Raw genomic sequence first — 23,006 nt, 5'->3', positions numbered from 1 at the left:
ATCTGGCGCTTTCCTATCATACGGTCACGAGTTCCACCATCACCGCAACATTGCTCTATACGCTTTATCGGATGTATTAAAAGGGCCACGTGTCGTATTACAATCCGTTTACATCCGTTGGATCATTGACTAACTCGGAATACCCTACCTTTTTATTTTCTTTTTTTTTTGAAGGTCTTTTTCTTTTTTCTTTTTTTTTTTTTAAATCGATCGCCTTCAGTTGTTCGCATCTAACGAGTCCGTTTTTATTTCCCTAGCGCGAGGGCACGAAACAGAACACCACTGACAAAGAGGAAAAATATCCCACACACACTCTCTCTGGTTCTCTCTATATCTCACTTGTTTGGCCTTTTGAACCCTAGCTCGATCAACCGGCGAATTAAAGATTCCGGTGAGTATACAGTCTTTAGTGTGCAGAAATTCTTTTGTGGTTGGCAGTCTGGGGCACTTGATTAGGTATTTCTTATAGCTAAAGTGGGCAAATTTGGGACATAGTGAAGGGCTAATTTTGGACTTTTTTTTGTTGTCGTGGTTACTGTGGAGCAGTAGATGAGCTTACGATTGGGGAAGAGTTGAGGATCAACCGGCCTGGATTTCGTCACCGGATGGAGGGAGGTAGCGTCTCTAGACTTACTTGTTCTGGTACTGTTCATTTCCTACTTTGTTTTTTTTCTAATTAAAGCGAATAAGGTTAGCCTTTTTATTCTTCTTTTGATAACGGGTGCAATTAATGAAACGCCAACAGTGTGCTGCTTCAACTTTTCGCTTCAAAATGGTGAAAATTTAAGTTTAAAGGCTCGACCTTTCGTTCCCTCTTTTAGGATATAGGTGGTTATAATAGCTAAGGAGTGGCTACTTTGCCTGTTAAAGTTATTAAATGTTTAAAAAGCTTAAACTAGTGCTTGTGGAATTTGGTTGTATTGCTAGCAGAAATGACTAGTAAGTTCACAGAGAAAAGTAGAGGGGATTTGGCCTTTCATTGAATTCACAAAAGAGGTTACACCGTCTAAGCTATGTTCTGGTAACATATGTGCATGCGTGCGCGCACGCTCAGGCACACATGTATCATTTGCAAAGTTTGCGCTTCTATCTAGTAATTAATAGTTTCTGAGGAGATTAAGTTATTCTTTTAATATAATTCTAATACCTATTTCTGGCCTTTTAAAATTTTTAATTTATATATTGAATTACACTGACAGGAACAGCAAAGCCATGTAAAACAGATAGTTATGTCACAGTTATTCTGATTTGCAGCAAAAATCCTTTGATCCACTATTTGCTTGTCCTACTAGTAGGTACATTAGAGCTTGTCCAGCAGACCCCTATGACTCAGCAGTCAGCATAGACAGGACCAATCGACATTCACTCTTGTACTGTCTTATAGGATGTAATCCTTTGTTAATTGGACACCATGTTTAGGAGGTTTATTGGCATGCTTTTATTCTAGTATATTTGGCCATGACAAATTTTGATTCTACTTAGTTGTATTAAGAAGTGAATTTGTTTGCTGCGGAGCTTGTGTGCTGAAAAGGTAAAAGAAAGAAATGTCTAACTTCCAGCCTTGTAAGCTTTTCATATAACATGTTTGTTGTATTTATCCCCATCCCTTCCCTATGCTTTGAATTTTCTGATATTTAATATACTGCTGCACGCTTTCCACATGTTCCACTCACTTCCATGATTAACTTAGGCATGCAACCGGGACAATCAATGGGTTTTTAGTAGCCATCGTGTATCCTGGTGTAATTTCCCTAGAAAATGAAAAAGTATTTCAAACATATGCTGCCTTGCCCGCTAACCTGGGTTAATGATCTTTGTATCGTTTGTATGTCGATGACATCTGTCTCCCCTCCCTCATCTCTCTCGCCATTTCATATTGTAGGCATACACCCATGGATTATGATGACAATGATTTTCAAAGCCAGAAGCTTCACTTAGCTGGTGAAGGGAGAGATAAATTTCCTCCTGTTCTAAGGCCTTATGCTCTTCCAAAGTTTGATTTTGATGACACTCTTCATGGAACTTTAAGGTTTGACAGTTTAGTTGAAACAGAGGTTTTTCTGGGCATTGAAAGTAACGAAGATAGCCAGTGGATTGAAGATTTTTCCCGGGGTAGTAGTGGGATACAGTTCAGTTCAGGTGCAACGGAATCTTGCTCAATTTCAAGGTGCAATAATGTATGGTCTGAGGCTACTTCTTCGGAATCTGTTGAAATGTTATTAAAATCTGTTGGCCAGGAAGAACATATTCCTGCTCAAGTTAATATGAAGGAATCGGATTCCTGTGATGAACTAGGTTGCATGGTCAAGCAAATGGAGCCGAGCTCAAAACAGGAGAGTAGTATACCAGCTAGAATGGTAGATGTTACAAGTATACAGCTGGGTGAACTTCCAGAAAATCTTTCCATGTTAAATGATGATGGTGGCGAGCAGCAGCCTCAAGTTGGGGGTAGTTCACAGACTCCTCAAGGTAATCCTTCTGTTGATCAAGGTTTAGGTGACCTAACTGCTATTAGTGTAGAGGTCAGGCTGCCTATTGCCAAGGGGAGTCAGTTGATTGATGATAAATGTAATGGTGTTAGTCAAAGGGAAGTTGATGCTGTCATTAATGAATCTTTAGATAACAGGAAAGAAGAAGGTCCCGATTCAGGGACTCAAATTACTAATGCATTTGCTAATGCAAAAAATAACGTTACAGGAAATGATGAATTGGTTAATGAAGGTTCATCAAATCATGTAAATGAAACTGCTGAGGAAAATCTAGATGTTTCAGGAAGAGATAAGGATGAGCCTCAGGAGAAAGGGGGTGTATTATTAAGCCAAGGGGCTCAAATATATGCTCAAGTTTTGAATTCACAAATGGCTGAAAGGGACTCTCCTCCTTGTATGGCCTCAGTAGAATCTATGGAAGAATCAAGTGCAACCAAGACTAGCATGGGTAGTGTGCAAGATCCTAATGTAATACCCAAGGGGGACTCTGGCTTAGAGATGCAGTATGTTCATTCTGGAGTAGCTGCACCTGAAGTACCACCGGTGGTGGTTGAAGGAAATGCTACAGTAGGAAGGCATGAAGTTGAGAAGTCTAATGGGTCCCACTTGGACACTAAGAACTTAAGTTGCAAGTCTGAGGCTTATCTGTTGCCTATTGAGGGCAATGGATGTTCTCAAAATAAAGTGGATAGAAGCAGTAGCTATAGAGCTGTTAATTCTAGTTTGCCTGAGGTTAGTTCTTCAGTTGAATTTATTAGTGAGACACATGCTGAAGGCCATGTTTCGCCATCCACAACTGTTGAATCCATGCAAATGGGTGAAGGAAATGAGGTCTCCAGACAATGTGATGATGATAAATGTGATAAAGATGTTCCTGTTATTGAGCAAAAGGGGAGTGAGGAGTTGCCTTCTGATGATAATGATAGAAATACAATCATTAATAAAGGGAATGGGGCCTCTTCTGGTGAAGGTAGCTTAGGATATGAGTTAATAGTTTCTAAGCCTCATTCAGATACTGCTGGAAATAAATCAGGTAATGATGATCCTTACATGCTGACTCTTAGCCATGAAGTTACGGAATTCAGTAATTTTGAAGCTCTTTTTCTCTTCTCTTTTGCAGCATCAGATTTTGCCTTTGAAAAAGGTACTAACATGTCATGTGATACAGTGGATGATGTTCCAGTGTCTTCTGAGAATTGCATTACTACTGATGGGGTTATTGATCAGAAGGATGTTGAAGCATCTGGTTTACCTGCAGTGTTTACTTACTCAGACAAAGATGTTGGCAAGATTTCTAAGGAAGCAAGTTTTTCTGATCATAAGGCATCTAGTCAAGTGACAACTGGAGTAGATCCTGTTTCTGAATCTGAAAGGGGATCTTCTGCTGCTGCTGATCAGATGCTGTGTGAGTCAGTTGCTCATTCTCTATCCAAAGTGGGTACTTGTAATACAGAAAGCCAAACTGAACGTCAAGCAGTAGCGACCAAAAAAGTTGGGGAGGAGTGCACAATGGATAAAGAAGTGTGTCCAGCTCCTTGTGATTCAACTACAAACAAGGGATACAGCGTTGAAGCTCTAGTACAAGAAAAGGATGACAAGAAAGCTAAAAATGTTTCAGGTGAGCATTTGTAATGTCTATATGCGCATGTGTACTTAGCCTTTTTGAATATCTGGTGACAAGATGCAATTTGGATGAAATTGTCTTTTACTACTTCGGCATGCACTCAGACTATTTCTCACTCTGGAATTATGTTTGAATTTTTTTTAGCAAACTATGTTTGTGTTTATCTTTTCTTCTTTTTTTTTTTTTTTTGGTGACATATTGTCATTTCTCACACTGAAACTTGATGTTTTATTGTCATTTAATACTCCTTTTATGCAGAAGCAACAGTAAACAATGAGATGCTTGGACCTGCGCCCTCAGCTATAAAGGAGCCTTGCCAGGATGGTAGTCAAAAAGATCAGGAGGAAAACACTGTCACGGGATCTGGAGATTTGAGTTTTGAGCAGACTGCTGTTCCAAGCTCTAGCGGTAGATCATTTCATATTATCTATATGTTTAACTTTGCTTTGATTGCCATTCTCCATCTTAGTTTTGTATGTGTTTAGATTAATATATAATCCAGGAGTATTCCTTCTGTCTTTCGCCTTCTGAATCCCAACCTGATGTGCAGTAGAACATGAAAGTACTGCTGATCTTGACAAGGCAGCTGGTGGTTCCCCTATTGTCATTAGTGCTAGTGAGTTTTCTCATGACAAAAATCATGAGGAGCTCAAAAGATTGTCAGACCAGAGTGTTTCAGTTTCTGAGGTAACTGATGGTGATGCCATCAAAATGCTGTCTGCTTCTAAGGATCCAAATCAAAATGATGCCTCTAAAGATGATAGTAGCTTTACTTTTGAGGTTACTCCACTGGTGGATTTGCCTCAAAAAGATGCCAAGAAATGGCAGCCCTTTATAGAAGCTGGCAAAGTATCCCCGGTAAATTCCATCACATTTTTTATTATATATTATTATATTTTTCCTGCTATATATCCCGCTTGTTTGACTGTAAGTTGTATATATGCTGACATAATGCTTACTAATATAATCCTGAATTAATTTGTTCTCCTTCCTGTCCATTTTAAAGATTGTGGATGTATGGACTTCAAGTTCTGGCTTAGGCCAATTAGATCCCAAGATTGCTCATGATCTTTCTCATGGAAGTTCAAAGGTGTCTGATGTACCTGTCGCTCATGGTGCTTCAAAAAGTAATTCCAAATGTAAAACAAGACGAGCTTCAGGTAAGGCAGCAGCAAAAGGAACTGCTAAAAAGGGAAGGCCTGTTAAAGTAACATCTTCTGTGATATCAGAAAGAGAAGTCAAAACAAGCTGTATTTCCCTGAGCCCATCTGGTTCTTCTCAGCTTGTGCCTGGACATGTTGACTCCAGTAATTTAAGACCATTTGTTCTTGCAACATCAACTAGTCTGCCGGATTTGAATTCTTCAGTTTGTACAGCTTCAATGTTTCAGCAACCTTTCACAGATTTACAGCAAGTCCAATTGCGTGCTCAGATCTTTGTTTATGGAGCTTTGATGTGGGTTCTGTTCTTTGATGTTTTCATATATAGTTACTACTATCTAATGACACATTATGGCATGATAAGGGTGGAGTTGGCCAAATTCACATTATGAATGTGATTAAGGTGCTCTTGGATGTCATTTCTGATACACTTGCACCTGCAGCTCCACCCAACTGAGAAAAAAAAATAAAGGAAAAGGAAGGACAAGAGCTTTGCTGGTCTCTTTTAGTTTATTTATTTATTTTTTTTATAAATATCAAAAGATAGAGTTTTGATGATAATGATTTTACTCCTAATTGGTTTTTGAAATTATTGCTGCAGTCAAGGGACACCACCGGATGAGGCATATATGATATCTGCATTTGGAGGACCTGGTAAGTGGTCTTCCTCCCTTCTCCTTCTCTCTCTCTCTCTCTCTGTGTGTGTGTGTGTGTGTGTGTGTGTGTGTGTGATGTCCTTGACATTGATGTAGAATTTTCTGCTATTGTGGGTCTGTAGATGGTGGTAGGGGCCTTTGGGAAAATGCCTGGCAGTCATGCTTAGAAAGGCTTCATGGTCAGAAGTCTCATTTCATTACACCTGAGACACCCTTGCAATCTCGTTCAGGTATGTGTCTGGTAAAACTTATTATTCTATATTTGAACTTGGCCGAGTGCAAGAGTTTCAGAATTGAGATTTACAGGTGCTAGAGCTCCCGAGCAATCAATTAAACAAGGTGGTCCCCAAAGTAAAGCAGTTCCTTCTCCTGTTGTTCGAGGCAGCAGCAAGAGTACTCCTACAATTGTGAATCCCATTGTACCCCCCTCTTCACCACTTTGGGGTATGCCTGCTCCTGGTGACCCTTTGCAAACAAGTGGCATGGCAAGGGGTCCAGTTATTGATTATCAGCTGGCACTTTCGCCTTTGCATCCTCATCGAGCTCCCGCTATCAGGAATTTTGTTGGGCACAGCCCTTCTTGGCTATCTCAGTCTCCTTTTGGTGGCCCTTGGGTTGCTTCTCCACATACTTCTACATTTGACACAAGTGGTCGTTTTTCTGTGAAAGCCCCTGCTGCAGAAACTGTCCAATTGACCTCTGGCAAAGAGTCATCTGTCCCTCATACTGCTGGTGCCAAGCCTATTGGTCCCATGCTTCAAAGTGGAGCGGCTGGAGCCCCTGCTAGTGTTTTTGCTGGGACTTCTTCTGTGCTTGATGCAAAAGTAGCAACATCAGCTAGTCAAACTTATTCTGATCTGAAGCCCAGAAAAAGAAAAAAGGCTTCAGTTTCTGAAAATCCTATGCAAAAGCTTTTGCCATCTCAACCTCATCTGGAACCAATTAGTGCTTCTGTGGTGTCTAATCCTGTGTCTACTTCCACTGCCATCACAAATCCAATTGGCCTTATTTCTAGAGACCCCCCTGGGAAATTCTTTACATCTTTAACTCCTGCATCTTCTTCGGATCTTAGGAAATGTGGCCAGAATGCAGAACCAAGGACAATTTTTTCTGATGATACCCTTGGCCAGATAAAGAAGGCTAGGCTGCAGGCAGAGGACGCTGCTGCTCTTGCTACTTCTGCTGTTAGTCATAGCCAGGAAACATGGGAACAGTTAGATAAGCATAGATATTCTGGGTTGTTACCTGATGTGGAAACCAAACTAGCTTCTGCAGCTGTAGCAATAGCAGCTGCTGCTGCTGTTGCAAAGGCAGCAGCTGCAGCTGCGAAGCTTGCATCAAATGCTGCATTGCAAGCTAAACTGATGGCTGAAGAAGCAGTCATTTCTGGTGGTCACCACAAACCAAGTCAAATAAATGTTAATTCTCTTTCTGATAGCATGGAAAGTTTGGGTAAAGCCACTCCTGCATCCATTTTGAAGGGTGATGATGGAACAAACAGCTCCAGTTCAATTCTTGTTGCTGCGAGGGAGGCTGCTAGAAAGAAGGTTGAAACTGCTATGGCTGCATCTAAACGAGCTGAAAATATGGATGCCATTGTAAAAGCTGCAGAGTTGGCAGCTGAAGCTGTGTCTCAAGCTGGTAAAATAGTGGCTATGGGTGATCCTTTGCCATTTAGCGAGCTTGTAACAGCTGGTCCAGTGGGTTATTGGAAAGTAGCACAAGGAGCTCTTGAGCTGGTTTCTAAATCAAATGACATTGGTAGAGAAATTTTAGATGTGGACAATGTTGGAGGTCCAGATACGTCTGTGAGGCAGCTAACAGAAGTTCCATCAGATAAGAAAGGAAATCAGATTACTAAACATGGGAAGTCACATAATTTTGGAAACGTATCTGGTGAGGACCATGAGAGATTGTTAGATATCACTGGCTCTGGTGCAATCATTGCAAAGGATGCCAAAGGGCAAGGCTGCAAGCCTTCTGATTTGGCCAAAACCATAGGGGTGGTCCCTGAATCTGAGAATGGATCCAGATCTTCCATTGTTCAGAATGAGTATGGAAAGGCAGAAACTCTAAAAGAGAATAGCATTAAGGAGAGCTCCAATGTTGAGGTTTGGAATTTCCAACTTTGTGCAATTGCGTTTTTTCACCTTATAGCAGTAAATTAGATTCTGTTCTTGTGTGGATTTGAAAACTGTTCCTTTTTAATGTCCTATCTAGTTTTTTGCTTCTTCCTTGTTTCTTTCGCTGGCCATTAATGAACATTTTAGACATTTCATTTTACTGTTACTATTATTGGAAGGTTTTCAAAGATGGAGATGGATATAGGGCAGCCTGGTTCCCAGCCAAAATTTTGAGTTTAGAAGATGGAAAGGTCTATGTTAGTTATACTGAGCTCACATCAGGTGAAGGTATGTAATTTCTTCAATGGAAAGCTGGCATATGTGCATGATTAATAAATTACTCCAATGTTGACACCTGCAAAAATCTTGGAGAAATCCTTGTGCTCGGTCTAGATAGACTTTGCATGCGTTCTCTTAGCATAATCCCATATCTGGTCATCACACTCAGCAGGAAGTTGATTTCTTTTAGATTATATATACCTGTAAACAACAAAGTCTAAATTGTCTGGTTGTTGCAGTATTGCCAAATCTTTATATTTATGCAGTTTCCATGTATTAGAAAAGAAAGATTAAAAAAGGGTGTAGGACCAGCTAGCCATATCGTATTGCTAGAGTCCTTCAATGCATAATGATTGATATTAAGTCTGACAAACATTTAGGACCTGTTGGATAATTGAACAGAGGTTATTGTGATGTGTATAGGATCTATTAGTGTCTTGATCCAGGCATTTCAGGCCAGCTCAGTTTTGAATAGGCCTTGTGGCTTTAGAGAGACTGCACAAGCATATATTTTTCATCGTATTAGTTTTGATTCTAAGTTGCAACTACTGTTCCCTAAAGATTCTCCTTATGTAAGGAGGTATTGAAGAAGTGGAAGACATATAATAGTGTTGGAATTTGTTCCTCATAATGCATGCATGAATATTGATAAAAATTTATTTTATCCATTTGATTTCATCCATCAGGCTCGGAAAACCTAAGGGAGTGGGTGCCACTTGAAGGTGAAGGAGATGAGGCACCCAAAATACGTGTTGCTCGTCCTAATACTGCCATGCCATTTGAAGGAACAAGGAAGAGAAGGAGAGCTGCCATGGGGGACTATAATTGGTCTGTTGGTGATAGAGTTGATGCATGGGTACAAGATAGGTATGCATGTGTGTTCCTTTGTTGTCTGGTTGAATAGAAAGATTAATTGCTTGTTTCAGGGAGAGGGGAGAGAGAGAGATGCAGAGAAAAAGATGCTTGAAATTTTGAGCTTTACTCGACTATGCACAAAGCAAAAACTTTTTTTTTAAGAAATTGATGGAAGTTTCCTTTTGGAACCGTTGTATTTTGCAATCTTGTTTCTGTTCTTGCACTTTGAATACTTTGAAATAATGAAGTGGTTTTTTCAAGTCTCCAGTTACTAAACAACGGCAGAAGTAATGCATGTTGAAGGCCTTTTCGTCATGGAATTACAGCTTATTAGAAAGTAATAGACTAAGATCATGTTTTTGAACAAGAGTTTGACTGACTTTCCACTTTCCTTTTTGTAAATCTCCTGTGATTGGTCCACGCGCTTTCTTTGCTCAAATTTTTTTTCCTCTTTCTTTGCTTCAATTCCCTATCTCTATTATGGATGCTCTTGTCTGTTTGTTTTCTTTTTCATTTTTCCTTTTTCCTCTCCTTGCTTGTTTTTGTCATGTAATCATTTAGAAAAATCCCCTTTTCGTTAACATGGACTGATGATAAGTTGTTAATTTACTTTAAGCAATCTACAATTAGAGGAGAGTAAAAGGAGATTATATTGATAGCATAAACCTTTTTCCTGTGATCAATAAGTTAATTTACTTTAAGCAATCTACAATTAGAGGAGAGTAAAAGGAGATTATATTGATAGCATAAACCTTTTTCCTGTCATGATGAAGATGACTATATCATTAGTTGTTATGGATTATTGCCTTGTTATTGGGAACTTAAAGGTTATGGTTTCTTTTGAACATCCTTTTCTTTACAATTTGGATTTCAAAAAAGATTACTGCTGGATATTTTTTTTATATGTATTAATATGAGTTTATGTATTGATGTGCCTCAAAAGGGGGTCAAAAATAGGCACATCATGTATTAATACAAGTACTCTTATTTTATTTCTTTTGCACCAAATCTCGCTCAGGCTCACCACTGCAACTTGCACCTAGGCTTCAGGACATCTTTATGACTTTAATGTGTATGATGGTTTTGTTTTGTTTTATTCTTTCAGCTGGTGGGAGGGAGAAATAACTGAAAAGAGCAAGAAAGATGAGCCTATGGTAACTGTCAATTTTCCAGGTATGTATGATTGATTGTCTAGTTCAGTGACAACCCGAAGTTTTCTGTTTTAGCTGATGCTACTTTTTCTTCATAAATAATCTTTCTGCCCCTCTGGTTGCAGCTCAAGGAGAAACGAGAGCCTTTAAAGCATGGGAACTTAGGCCTTCTCTTGTATGGAAAGATGGAGAATGGATTGAGAGGTCCAATTCAGGAGAGAGTAATCGCTCTTCTCATGGGGTGATTATTTGCGTTTCTTAACCTTTTGAATTTTTGCTGCCCAAAATTTTCATGCTTGGTTGCACTAATTCGAAAATCTGGTGTTCAGGGTGATACCCCACAAGAGAAGCGACCAAGGTTGCATGGCCCTGTCATGGAAGCCAAGGGGAAGGATAAGACTTCAAAAAGTACTGATGCAATGGAATTTGATGAATCTGATGATCCAACATTAATAGATTTATCAGCTGATGAAAAACTATTCAATATTGGTAAGAGCAGTAGAGATGGAAATAGGCGTGATGCACTGAAAATGACTAGGACTGGGTTGCAGAAGGATCGATCTGGAGTAATCTTTGGTGTACCCAAGCCTGGAAAGAAGAGGAAATTTATGGAAGTAAGCAAGCATTATGTTGCAGATCAGAGTAGTCGAATGAATGAAGCCAATGATTCTGTCAAGTTTGTGAAACCTTTGGTACCTCAAGGAGCAGGATTCCGGGGATTGAAAACTACAAAAACTGAATCAAATGAAAGACGAGTAGCCGATTCCAAGCCCAAGGTTGTTAAGTCTGGAAAACCACACACTGTTCCTGTTAGAACAGTTCCTCAGAAGGACAGCCTATCAAGTATTGCAATTTCTGCCCCTGATGATAGTGCTGTGGCAGATAATACTACAAAGACCAAGGATTCTGTAAACCATGGTGAAAGCACTTTGGAAAAGCAGAACGTGATGGCCTTCCAATCATTTTCTAGTACTGATGGAGCGATGGAGGGCCCGATCTTATTTTCTGCACTTGCTCATCCATCAGATAACATTTCCTCTAAGATAATGTCCAGCACAGATGCTATATCTGAACGGATGAGTAAAGGAAAACTTGCCCCTGCTGGTGGTAAGTCGAGTAAAATTGAGGACACGGATATGCATGGTTATTCTACAAAATCAACCTCCGATTCTGTTGAGCCACGTAGATCTAATCGTAGAATTCAGCCGACATCAAGAGTAAGTTCTAAGATGTGAAGTTCTTGTGTTCTATGTTGTGATATTATTTGCAAGAGTTTGTTGCGAGGAGTCTTTTTCACGTAATCAGGTTTGCCTATCTAAATAAGCCAGCATAGTTTCCTCCTGACCCTGCTCCATCTGCTGTAGATAATGCTGATTCCTCATCATTAACATCGTAGATTCAATGATTTCAATCTAACCTCAACTAATCTGGCTCTCCTCGAATCTTCTTAAAGAATCTATTTCTACAATTCATCCCACTTGGTGACAACTTCAACAGCCTATTAGCCTAATGAAGGGAAGGAGTGAATCCAAAAGAAGGGGAAAAAAAAAAGAAGAAGAAAAAGAGGGGGAGAGAGAGAGTAAAGATTAAATTTTTGTTGTTCATTAATTGTACAAATTGACCAGCATATTCATGCTTTCAGATATAGAGAATCTGACGTGTTTTTGTGCTTCTGGTGCTTCTTGTCCACAGCTATTAGAAGGGCTACAAAGCTCGTTGATGGTCTCAAAAATTCCATCGCTGTCACATGACAAAAGCCATAAAAGCAGGAATGCTTCTAAAGGTGAGATTTCAGTTCCCGAAGTGATTCTGTCTCTTTTCGCTTTGTAGTTGTGTTATATGCATGCATAAAACTGACGGATTTATTGTAGCAGGGAATAACCATGGTTGAAAGATCCTGGAAATGTTGAATCATATTCAAAGAAGTTGGATGGTCACTGGAACACACACACTAGTAGTTTGTGTATATTTAGAGGAGATAGCTAGGAATGGAAATTCTTGCTCCCTTGGGTTTTAATTATAAGATGTAGCTGGTAGATGTTCATATCAGTTTAGTGTATTCACAATTATGATTTAGTCTTCGTAGGCTCTGGCCTTAATAGGTTGTATATGGAAATTCTCCATGTAGTTACGGGTTGATATTGCAGGAAAAGCTCTTTCAGATCATTTGCTGGAATTCGACTTTGTAATCTGTCGTTCGTTTCACTGGTTCAAAGACTTCGAATAAATTTATCTGGGATAATAAATAGGCACCTGCAGTCTTCCTATACGAAAAGCAAATGAAAATGTCTTCAACTATTTTTATTATTTTTAATCTCTAGTTTGGCCCCTCCCCCGTCTGTTTCGCCATTGAAGTAATAAATGATTGTCATTAGAGTCGAGTCTGCATGTTTGGCTTGTGCGTAACTTTTTGTTTTTATATTTATGGTATTGATTTTGAATGAACTTTTGTTATATAAAAAGTATTTAATTGAGAATTTATCATTTATTATATTAATTCCATAATTCTTCTATGCGAACACAATAAATTCATTTGCGAAACATATTAACGGTATTTACTTGTCGACTCTGGGTATTAGCATCTCTACAATCGACATCGCCGATTCACGCGGGTGCTGTTATGTCGTGCTTCTGGGCCGTGCAACACTGATAATTTTAATGAAATCTACCTGGTAACGACGACAAAAAAAATTTATCATGATAAAATTTTTGGATTTATACAATTCGAATAAAGGAATTAAATCGCAATAACTATTACAATTAGACAAATTAAATTATTAAAAAAGTAAAATATGATAAATTAAACTATTATGATCTAATATTTAAGTTTTAATAAAATAACTATCTCATCTATATTGTGAAATCTCAAAAATATTTTTCATACAAAATTTCATTAAATCTCAGATTCTATATTATAATAAACTTTCAGAAATCATATTATACCTGCTCTACCTTTCTACCACGCATGACAAGAACTGATGGCCTGAGACCAAGAGTAGAAGAGAAAATTACCAGATACAGATCAAATTTTGGCAATGCAACTTAACCAAGTCCAAAATGAACGTTTGGATACATAAAACGTGCACCTAGCAAAACTACTTTATGAACAATTGCAACTCCTCAAAAGATACCTTCTGTACAAAGATTCAATTTGTTCACTGATCCAACCAGAGAAACTGAACGGAACTCGATCACCACATTTGAGCAGCCTTTCGTTATAATGCCAGCGAGTAAAATTTCACGCCAGCATCTGAGGGTTGGGAAGCTGAGGAGATGAAAGGCTGAGCCATAATTATCTCAGGAAATCTGATCAACATAAAGAATAAATTCTTCCCACCATATCCTGGCCTTAGTTCTTCTGCAACTCTACTAAGTTGCTGGTTCTTCTCTCATGCTTCTCTTCTTAGACCTTCAAAGGCTTTTCTTGCTTTGTTTCTCCTCCACATACTTTGATAGTACCTTTGCCTTGGAGTTCATAGGGACCTGCTGTAATAGATGAGCTTCATCATTGCTGCCTCCATCATCACTGAATGGCTTCTCACAGATGCAAGGAGATGGATATTCATGGAATTCACCTCGTCCAGGTCTCATCTCATCCGGTTCCCCTATGAATCCTCTCTGGCATGATTTCACCTTTTTAGCAAACGTATCCCATTCCATCTTATCCCTTTCCATTAACAATGCACTAAGCCTCTTAGCATTTGGCCTGATGGTCCTCTTATACCCCGCATACCTCCTTTGATCCATGACACAGACAACAAAAGTTAATGAGGAATGTCTAAGAGAATATCAGAATCATTAATAATAATAGAAAAAAAAATCTCCGGTAAATATTCAATATTGACAGGCCAAATGTGAATGCCATGTTCAGCCTATTAAATTGAACCAATGGATAAACCCAAGTTTACCCACATAAACGCTAAATTGAGCAACACAATGGACCAAATTTCTCACCTTTGACCTGCAAGAATCTTGGCCATGTTTCCATTATTATTGGTGACAAAAACATCACTTTCTTCACAGACAATGTAGTCGATGGCTGCTAGACGGGAAGAAAATGGAAGAAAAGGTTTCAGTTCTTCATTAGCAAGCATCTCCTTTGTGTAGAAGTTTGGAAAGAGTTCTCTGAGTGGCCGCAGCGTGTCTTCTCCGCCATATATTTCTCCAGATGCCACATAAATGTATGTGTCGTTAGCAAATCCAAGAGCACGCAGCATCATTCCCACTTCATGAGGGGTAAGTGGGCATTTCCCCCTTGCTCGCTCTTCCTCTGCACTTAAGTCCTATAACATCATATGAACAAACATAGATATTGCCAAATTACAAAGACCAAATAAATGCATTAGAATCCATCTCAATAAGCATTTCTCCAGGTAAATGGAAGAGACTATGACGTGCAGACATAAAAAAGCAAATAGACCGCACAATTTGTCAAGAACTTTTAAGCCAAAAATAACTTCCAAAATCCAGGGGACTAACAATTTTTCCGTAAATTTAAACCACAAAGTCATAAAGGATAGGAATCTCACTGGTAATGTTTCCCATCTCTTTCTTATTTCACCAAGCTCAAATTTCTCCTTTTCACCACCACCATAGTAACATCCAGAAAAAGCAAGCATATCAGGTTCAAACCTGTGATTCATAAGGGTTAAGATACAAATGACAAAATCAAAACATGTGATTGAAGGTTCAAACAAACATTCTTACATGTATGTTCGTATGTCTACATAGGAAACACATATTCCCAATTAAATACTAAGGGAGATAATATTCAAACAATGAACAACAAACCCAATGAAGAAAACAGAATACTATAGCAAAAATGCAGTATTAATTCCTTAGACATTTAACAAACATGAGAGGAGGAAAAATAGCCTGTAGCCCATATTCTTCTCATTATCTTCTGCAATTTCATAATGGGAGAGAGCAGCACTCAGCGGAAGGAATAGAATCTTAAATTTTTTTGCTACAATGTTACATCCAAAAGAAAAGGCATAAATAAATTTATTTTCAGTTGGACAATGAAAACATTACATAAATATCCTTGCACAGAAAGCAGAACATTGAAGGTAACTTGAATTCAGTATAAAACTAACATTCCAATTGACCATATACATCTTTAAGCAATTAAATTGAACATATCAAAATCTGATATCAATGTTCAAATTTAAAGAAAGAGACAAACCTCAAGTGAATTGCAATAAAATGCGGCACCATGTTTCTCATTTTCATAACAAGCCTTTGACCAATATCTTCTATGGGCTTTGCAAATCTTAAAGCATGATAATTAACTCGGCAGCGCAACTTTTGCAGCTGTTCATCATCAAGATTATTTGCAAGCCTATAATCGAACTTGGTCAATTGCACAACCTGTGAATTTCACAGATAAAAGGCCGATTGCAATTTAGAACCAAAATCAATAAAAGGACTTGGCCTATTCGGAATTTAAAAGGAAACAAAGGATGGGTATTAAAATGGAAGTAGTAACTGATTCTGCAAATTGTCTTACGTGTCTCCTCAATAGTATAGGCAGAACTTGATCTAGATAATACTCAGGGGGAGATTTTCTTGGAACACGCATTGTATATGGAGGCTTTTCCATTGATCGCATGACTTTATCAGGAACTCTTTTTACAATGGTCACATCTTTTGCAAGGTAGGAAATGAACCAATCAACATCAAAAATATTGACAAAATCACTGCATGCCAGGTGATGTAATATTTAAGAAGAATTGACAAGTTGACCATAAATAAGGCAACTGTGAAAAATAAAAGAAGATATTCTAAATTAAATGTTACAGTTAATTGACTAAAAGAATCCCAACTTACCTATCATCTTTCCAATAAGAATGATGATCCAACTCAGGTACAACTAGTGTAGCATTAAGAATCCGTGCAACAACCACAGCATCAGTTATCTGAGGGCAAAAAGTAATGCTTATTTTCATGAAAATGCATTTATCTTTCAATGAAATAATAATGAGACTAGAAGTCAAAATTTCACAGAATCTTTATTCAATAAAATCAATTAAGTGAAGCTTATTGGTCCAAACAAACATGATAAGTACATATGACATATAAATAACTGCACTTGACAAAACTGATACAGTCGCAATTTCTTCCACCAGATTCTGGAAAACCACAATGGGATAATAAAACTTTCACTTACTCCTGTTCTTTGTTGGTTCAGCCCTCCACTTGCTGCAATAAGCAAATAGCCATTTGATGACCGCCCACGTTTGGCAGCTAGATGTAAAAATTATAAGTGTTAAGAAGTTCAATCCATGAGTAGAAAATTAGTATCTTGAAATAAGAATTAAGATAAATAAATAATCTCCATTAGAAACACAACACGCATTTTGGTTCCTATCCTTAGTTATGGCCTATGGGGTACATGGGATAATATATATTAGAAAAAGGCCAATACATGTTTAAACACTTGAACTTTACAAAAAAAACCTATGTGCATCCTAAACTCTTAAAATGTCCAATCAGACACTTAAATTTCTCCAAAGTGCACCTAAAATGCATCTAAAACGTCCCATTAGACACTTGAACTTTACCAAAAAAAACCTATGTGCACCTAAACTCTTAAAACTCACGTCATTCTTTAACATTAATATTAATGCTGAGTAGTATAATAAGGTCCACTTAATACCACTTTCGAGAAGTTCAGATGTCTAATGGGACATTTGTAAAGCCCACTTGTTTAAAAGAAGGAACGCTATAGCTAAACTTGAAAGAAGTGATACCTTCAAACATCCGAGTACATATTATTGCAACAAAGAACTTAGTAATCACAAACAAAAATGAGCAAATCCTGCTAACCATTGCAAAGAAGTCAGATTCCAGCCAAAGAAATAAGGGACGCATGGGTTTAAAAAAGAATCTACATTAATTCCTCCAAGAACTAAGGCAGGGCAACAACACAGAACGACTAATACTTGTGCAATTTGTATGCTTAGGAAGATAAGTTTTTTGTAATTTACACCGGTGACAAATGCGCCTGATTGTATGATAATAAGAAATATGGCACTGCAGAAGTAGCTTGACCAAAGGAGCAGAATCCCTAAGTAAAATGAATGACTTCTGAATCCTAGAGAAAAATTGAAAGATCAACGCTTTTCGTTGGTGCAACTAATCTCCTTATTCCACAAGTTGCCCTGTCATTGTTCTAATCTAGCAGTTAGTGATTAGCATAAAAACAGAAGGAAAATCTTCCTCTCATAGTTATAAGTTTTTGTTTTCACTCCAACGGAATGACTAACTAGAAAGAAACTTAAACAGTAAGCACCCATTGCAAAATCAGGAGCAAACGCTATAATGCCTGCTTATGAATGAACTTACGAGCAAAATTACGTCCTCTTTCACTGCATCCATAGAAGAACTTCGAGTACTTCGATTTCCATATATCAATCGGTTCACGCCGACTCCCATCCTGCTAATATTAAATTTAAAATAATAATTACAATAATTTACATGAAAATTTGTCATCACATTTCAACTAAGAGCTTGAATCTTATCTTTTTCACTCTAGTTTGTTTTTTTTCAAATTAACTCTAATTTCAAAAAAAAGAGGGGGGGGGGGGGGGGGTAGAACAAGAAGTTTCTAAAGTTTACCAGTCGGCCCAAGCTGTGCTTAACCAATCTCTGAGAGTACCATTCAAGATCAGAGGCCACGTGTCCCGTGAAAAGCGAAATCAATCCCAAAATGAAGAGCATTAACCCGCATACTAGCGACCACCGGATCTTCCTGCGCTGCTGCGTCGCAGAGGATCTCCACCACTCATTGTGAATATGATGGTGGTGGTGCTGATGCTGATGCTTTCCGCGGCCTCTGCTGGGGCTGTGGTTACCGTTTTGCTGCTGTAATAGAGCCAGGTTCGTCAATATCACGCTAAACCTCAACGTCTTGATGAGTCTCATTGATTCCCAATCCTACCCCTTGTATCATCCTTTATTTACTCAAAAAGCCACCATGAGACCACAATACTCCATGGCCGAGAAACAGAAAATGCAGCTCGCTTTCTCTCTCATCTAAAATCAGAGACTGAACCAAAAAGAGTGAGACGGAGACACACACACACACACACACACAGAGAGAGAGAGAGAGAGAACAGAGGGGCAAATGAGTAAACAATGAGTGTGCTGTAATTTGGAAAGTGAAAAGCCTAATATCGAGGGGTTTTGTGGGATCGTCTCTGAGTTTTTAGAGCGATGAAATGAAGAGAGACGCTGTGCGTGTGTGGAACTATGAAGCTTTTTCTTTTTCTTTTTCTTTTTCCTTTTCTTTTTCTTTATTATTATAATTATTATTTTTTTATCAAAAAAAATTATGTTACAGTATCTACTATCTAAACAATTTTTGGCAACTGTGAACGGACTTTTATTTATGAATTAGCCCTAAACCCAGTGATATTTTTTTAAATATATTAAGGTAACTTGTAATTTAATCTTTTTAATTTAATAAAATATTTCTTTTAATCTATATATTTTTTTAAAATCTATATTTTAGTCTTCGATAATTGAAAAAACTATAATCTAGTTCATATCGTTAGAATTAAAGTTAACTAAATGTTAATTTTTATGAAAATGATCAAAATATCTTTAATAATCACTGTTTGAATTAAAGAAAATTAGAGGGACTAAACTGTTAAATATTGAATTTGCTGAATATCGCGGAATTGGATTTACAATGAATAGTGAACACCATTATTGTGACTCAACTAACGACCAAGCTCGATCAAGCCCAACGGTGGGCCACATCAACACGCGCTGTCGCCGTGCGATGATAGATGGCATGGCCTGATCGGGCATTAGTAGACACCGATGGCCAAGCAACTCTTATTCTTCTATCTACGACCATTCCGTCTTTTTTTTTATAAGAATCAAAAAGAGACCAATTCCTCTCGGTTTCGTCAACTGCCATAAAAGGCATCCGCCCCGTGAGTTGATAACACCACCTTATTCGGGTTTGGGCATTACCGATGATGGGAACACTACGGTGAAGGGACGTGTGAGTCTCGAAATTGATGGCATCGCAAAGGCATGTGCAATCTTCTGGAATTGCATAACAGCCCTTTCCTGTGATCTTGAAGTAATCAAATTTAGTATACAGTCACCACGCACGGTCTCTGCCTTTGCTGAAAATAGGCACGCTTCGACCGCTAGACCTGTCGCATTGCCCATTATTAGTCAATGCTGGGTCTTCTCGTAGTAGCTGCGACACTAGACCAACTCTACAATATTCAATAATTAGCAATTTAGTCCCTCTGATTTTCTCTCTGCGAGCAGTAAGGATTAAGTATATTTTGGTTATTTTTATAAAAATTAACTACAAGTAAACTCTAATTCCAACGGTAAGGACTAAATTGTAGTTTTTTCAATTATTGATGACTAAATTGTAAGTTTTTAAAATTACAGAGACTATAGTAGACATTTCATTAAATTAGAGGGACTAAATTATAGTTTATCCAATATATTATGATTTTTTTTTTTGTGGTCTTCCTCTTGAAATGTTTGATCTTAGTAGTCTTCCTTTTGAAAGGGTCTGACATTGTTGGTCTACCATTTCGGTTTTGTCCTTCCGACCTGACCTTAGTGGTATTCCCTTCCGACCTGATCTTAATGGTCTGCCCTTTCCGGTTTTGCCCTTCCGACCAGTCTGCCTTTTTGGGTCTTATTCTTCTGACCTGACCTTAGTGGTCTACCCTTTCAGCCTAACCTTAGTGGTCTGTCCCTTTGTGATCTTCCTTTTGAAAGGTCTGACTTTGGTATCTGCTCTTTTAAAAGTCTGACCTTGGTGGTCTTCTTTTTGAAATGTCTAATCTTAGTGTTCTTCATTTGAAAGTTCTGACTTTAGTTATCTGCTCTTTTGAAAGGTTTGACCTTGGTTGTTTTCCTTTTAGAAGGTTTAGTATTAGCATTCTTCTTTTGAAAGGTCTGACCTTGGTGGTTTGTTTTTTTTAGAAGGTCGGACCTTGGTAGTGTTCATTTTTAAAGGTTGGACCTTGGTGGTCTTCATTTTTAAGTCAGACCTTGATGGTATTCCTTTTTAAAGGTCTAACCTTGATGGTCTTTCTTTTAGAAGGGTTTAACTTTGTTAGTTTTCCTTTTAGAATGTCTGACCTTATTGGTCTTCCTTTTGGAGGATCTGACCTTGTTAGTATTCCTTTTGGAAGGTCTGACCTTGTCGGTCTTCCTTTTGGAAGGTTTGCCTTGGTGGTCTACCCTTCCAGCCTTCCCCTTTTGACATGACCTTAATGGTTTGTCTTTCTGGCATGACCTTATTGGACTGCCCTTCCGACCTAATCTTAGTGGACTTTCCTCTTAAGTTTTACCCTTCTGGTCTTGTCCTTCCGACCTGATCACAGTAGTCTGCCATTCCAGTCTGACCTTAGTGGTTTGCCCTTATGGGTCTTACTTTAATGAGACCTTCATCTTTGAGATCTTCATTTTGGAAAGTCTAACCTCAATGTTTTGCTCTTTTGGAAGGTCGGACATTGGTGATCTTCCTTTTGAAATGTTTGACCTTGGCGGTTCACCCTTCCAGCCTTGTCCTTCCGACCTGGTCTTAGTAGTCTGCCTTCCTATCACACCACTATAATTTTCTCCGAAAACATCCAATTTTTTTTTATTTGAGTTGGCACTAATTTTGGTGCCAAGTAGGTGGTACAAGGATGGGCCAAGTCATTTTGGGATGGTGATAGTTAATTTTGGGCCATTGAAGAGGTTTTAAAAATTATAGGGACCATTTTGGATATTTTTCATGAAGACAGCTTGTTTAGGGCCATTTAAAATTAATATGGGCACTGACAGGATGAGCTGCTAAGCGGGTGAGACTTTTGGACTTTAGTATTGGCGAGACGAGCTGCTAAACGGGATGAGCTGTTGAGCAGGACGACCTGCTTAGCGAGCGAGTAAAGTTTGTGAGGAGGATATTCAGAGCCTTGTTAGGGTTGATTGGGGCAAGAAAGCGCCTGGAAGTTTGTCAGGACTGATTTGGGCAAGAAAACACCTGAAAAGAGCGTCAATGCTGATTGGGGCAAAAAATTGCCCAAAAGCTTGTTAGGATTGGTTGGGGCAATAAAATGCACTAGAGAATGCCCGAAAGCTCGCAGAGCTAGTTAGAGCCAGAGAATCCGAAAGCTAACAGGATTGGTTGGAGCCTAAGAATGCTTGGAAGCTCGCCAGCGCTACTATATTGCTCGAACAATTTTGGTCTGGCATTAGACATGAATTTGGACCGAGCTGGACTAGCGCACATCCAGCTCGAGTAGAAGCTGAACTTTGCCAACTTTTCTAGAAGCGGCTGGAGAAGTCTAACACCAAAACAAAGAGGGTGTGGAAATAGCTTCTAGAAGATAAGTTTTAGTGGGGATCACAATTTTTTAGAATTATCTTTTATTTTATTTGGCTCCTATTTATTTGTATTTTTCTTTTATTTTAAAAGATTTTAGGACTTTCCTTTCACCATATAAATACTCATTTGTAATCAATTATAAAGAAAATAGACAGAGAAAAAAATAACCACACTCTCTTATACAACACAGTTGTAAATAATTTATTTGTGAATAATACAAAGTATATGTTCCTTCCATCTATATTAGCACTGGCATATTAAATCAATCAACTCTCTCGACTTAGCTTCCGCTAGTAATTACTTTTTGATAGTTTTGTGTGTGCTGAACACTTAAGAACCGTGACCTTCTGGTCTAACTTTAATAGACTACCCTTTTAAGTATTGTCTTTCTAACCTGATCTTAGTGGTTTGCTCTTTCAATTTACTATGGGTTTTGTCATTCCGACTTTACTTTAACGGTATGCCCTTCCAATTTAACTTTAGTGGGCTGCTCTTCTGGCCTTATTTTTCTGATTTGATTTTAATAGTCTATCATTTCGGGTCTTATTCTTTCAACTTAATTTTAGTGGTCTGTCATTCAAGTTTGATCTTAATAATATGCCCGTATTCTTATAAATATTATGTTAAATATAATTTGAAAAAAAAAAACACAAATTAGGATCTATTTGAATTTACTGAATATGATGTTGAGAAAAGTGATTTTTAAATCTATCAATTTAAAATTATTTTTTATATAATTTAGTTAGAAGCATATTTAAAATAATGTTTTTTAAAAATTAAAATAATATTTTTTTTTAATTTTCAAACTCAATGCAAATAAACTCTTAAGCTGATGTTATTCTATAACGCCATTAACGATATTGAATTATTTAAACCGCGCAGTCAGCAAAATTCTCCGTAGCTATAATCTTGTTGGAGTTGATCTTTATGAAAAGAAGCAACACGTGTCATCGTTAAAGGGTTGCTCAAGAACAAAACGGGGACCGATGTGGATAATCAGGTCTCGAATCATATGCAATTGCTAGGAATTAATTGTTTCTGTCAAGGATACATTATATAACGATATGATTGCTCCTTACAGTATGTTTGCTTCTGCAAAATAATATTTATGTTTGTAATTTAAAAAAAATATATAAAAAATTTTTAAAAAATAAAATTATTTTATTTTTTATTGTTTAATTATAATTTAAAAAATAAAATATATTAATAATTTTATATAGAGAGAGATTTTAATAAAATTATTAAAATATAAAAAATAATATTTTAATTTTTTATTTGATTATAAAAATATATCATTAAAGGATGTT

The 23,006-nt window shown here is 37.8% G+C and overlaps 2 protein-coding genes across 6 annotated transcripts; one reads left to right on the top strand and one right to left on the bottom strand.

Annotated features, from left to right (window-relative positions):
• Positions 1 to 225: 225 nt before the first annotated feature.
• Positions 226 to 12,644, top strand: LOC110609645. 5 transcript variants are annotated; one of them, XM_021749389.2, is made up of 17 exons: positions 226 to 391; positions 547 to 615; positions 1,883 to 3,522; positions 3,610 to 4,107; positions 4,372 to 4,521; positions 4,664 to 4,971; positions 5,120 to 5,568; positions 5,875 to 5,927; positions 6,052 to 6,159; positions 6,236 to 8,040; positions 8,232 to 8,340; positions 9,018 to 9,198; positions 10,292 to 10,359; positions 10,463 to 10,578; positions 10,667 to 11,554; positions 12,030 to 12,120; positions 12,209 to 12,644. In XM_021749389.2, exons 3-17 carry the CDS (start codon positions 1,893 to 1,895, stop codon positions 12,226 to 12,228), a joined length of 6,474 nt encoding a protein of 2,157 aa, XP_021605081.1. In that variant the 5' UTR covers positions 226 to 391; positions 547 to 615; positions 1,883 to 1,892; the 3' UTR covers positions 12,229 to 12,644. The 5 variants fall into 5 exon arrangements, with proteins under 5 accessions (XP_021605081.1, XP_021605084.1, XP_021605083.1 ...); XM_021749392.2 differs by having other exon boundaries at positions 547 to 642; positions 3,658 to 4,107; XM_021749391.2 differs by having other exon boundaries at positions 547 to 642; positions 4,667 to 4,971.
• Positions 12,645 to 13,333: 689 nt separating this feature from the next.
• On the bottom strand, positions 13,334 to 18,594 carry LOC110609646 (O-fucosyltransferase 29). The gene is made up of 9 exons (XM_021749394.2): positions 17,958 to 18,594; positions 17,685 to 17,775; positions 16,507 to 16,583; positions 16,167 to 16,255; positions 15,826 to 16,036; positions 15,523 to 15,707; positions 14,867 to 14,969; positions 14,292 to 14,620; positions 13,334 to 14,073 (listed from the first exon to the last, which is right to left on the bottom strand). Exons 1-9 carry the CDS (start codon positions 18,261 to 18,263, stop codon positions 13,749 to 13,751), a joined length of 1,716 nt encoding a protein of 571 aa, XP_021605086.1. The 5' UTR covers positions 18,264 to 18,594; the 3' UTR covers positions 13,334 to 13,748.
• Positions 18,595 to 23,006: the final 4,412 nt, after the last annotated feature.

The sequence above is a fragment of the Manihot esculenta genome, chromosome 2 (assembly GCF_001659605.2).
Source record: "Manihot esculenta cultivar AM560-2 chromosome 2, M.esculenta_v8, whole genome shotgun sequence".
Classification (NCBI taxonomy): domain Eukaryota; kingdom Viridiplantae; phylum Streptophyta; class Magnoliopsida; order Malpighiales; family Euphorbiaceae; genus Manihot; species Manihot esculenta.
The sequence above is the reverse complement of the archived record's forward strand: the minus strand, read 5'-3'. Positions and strand labels throughout refer to the sequence as shown.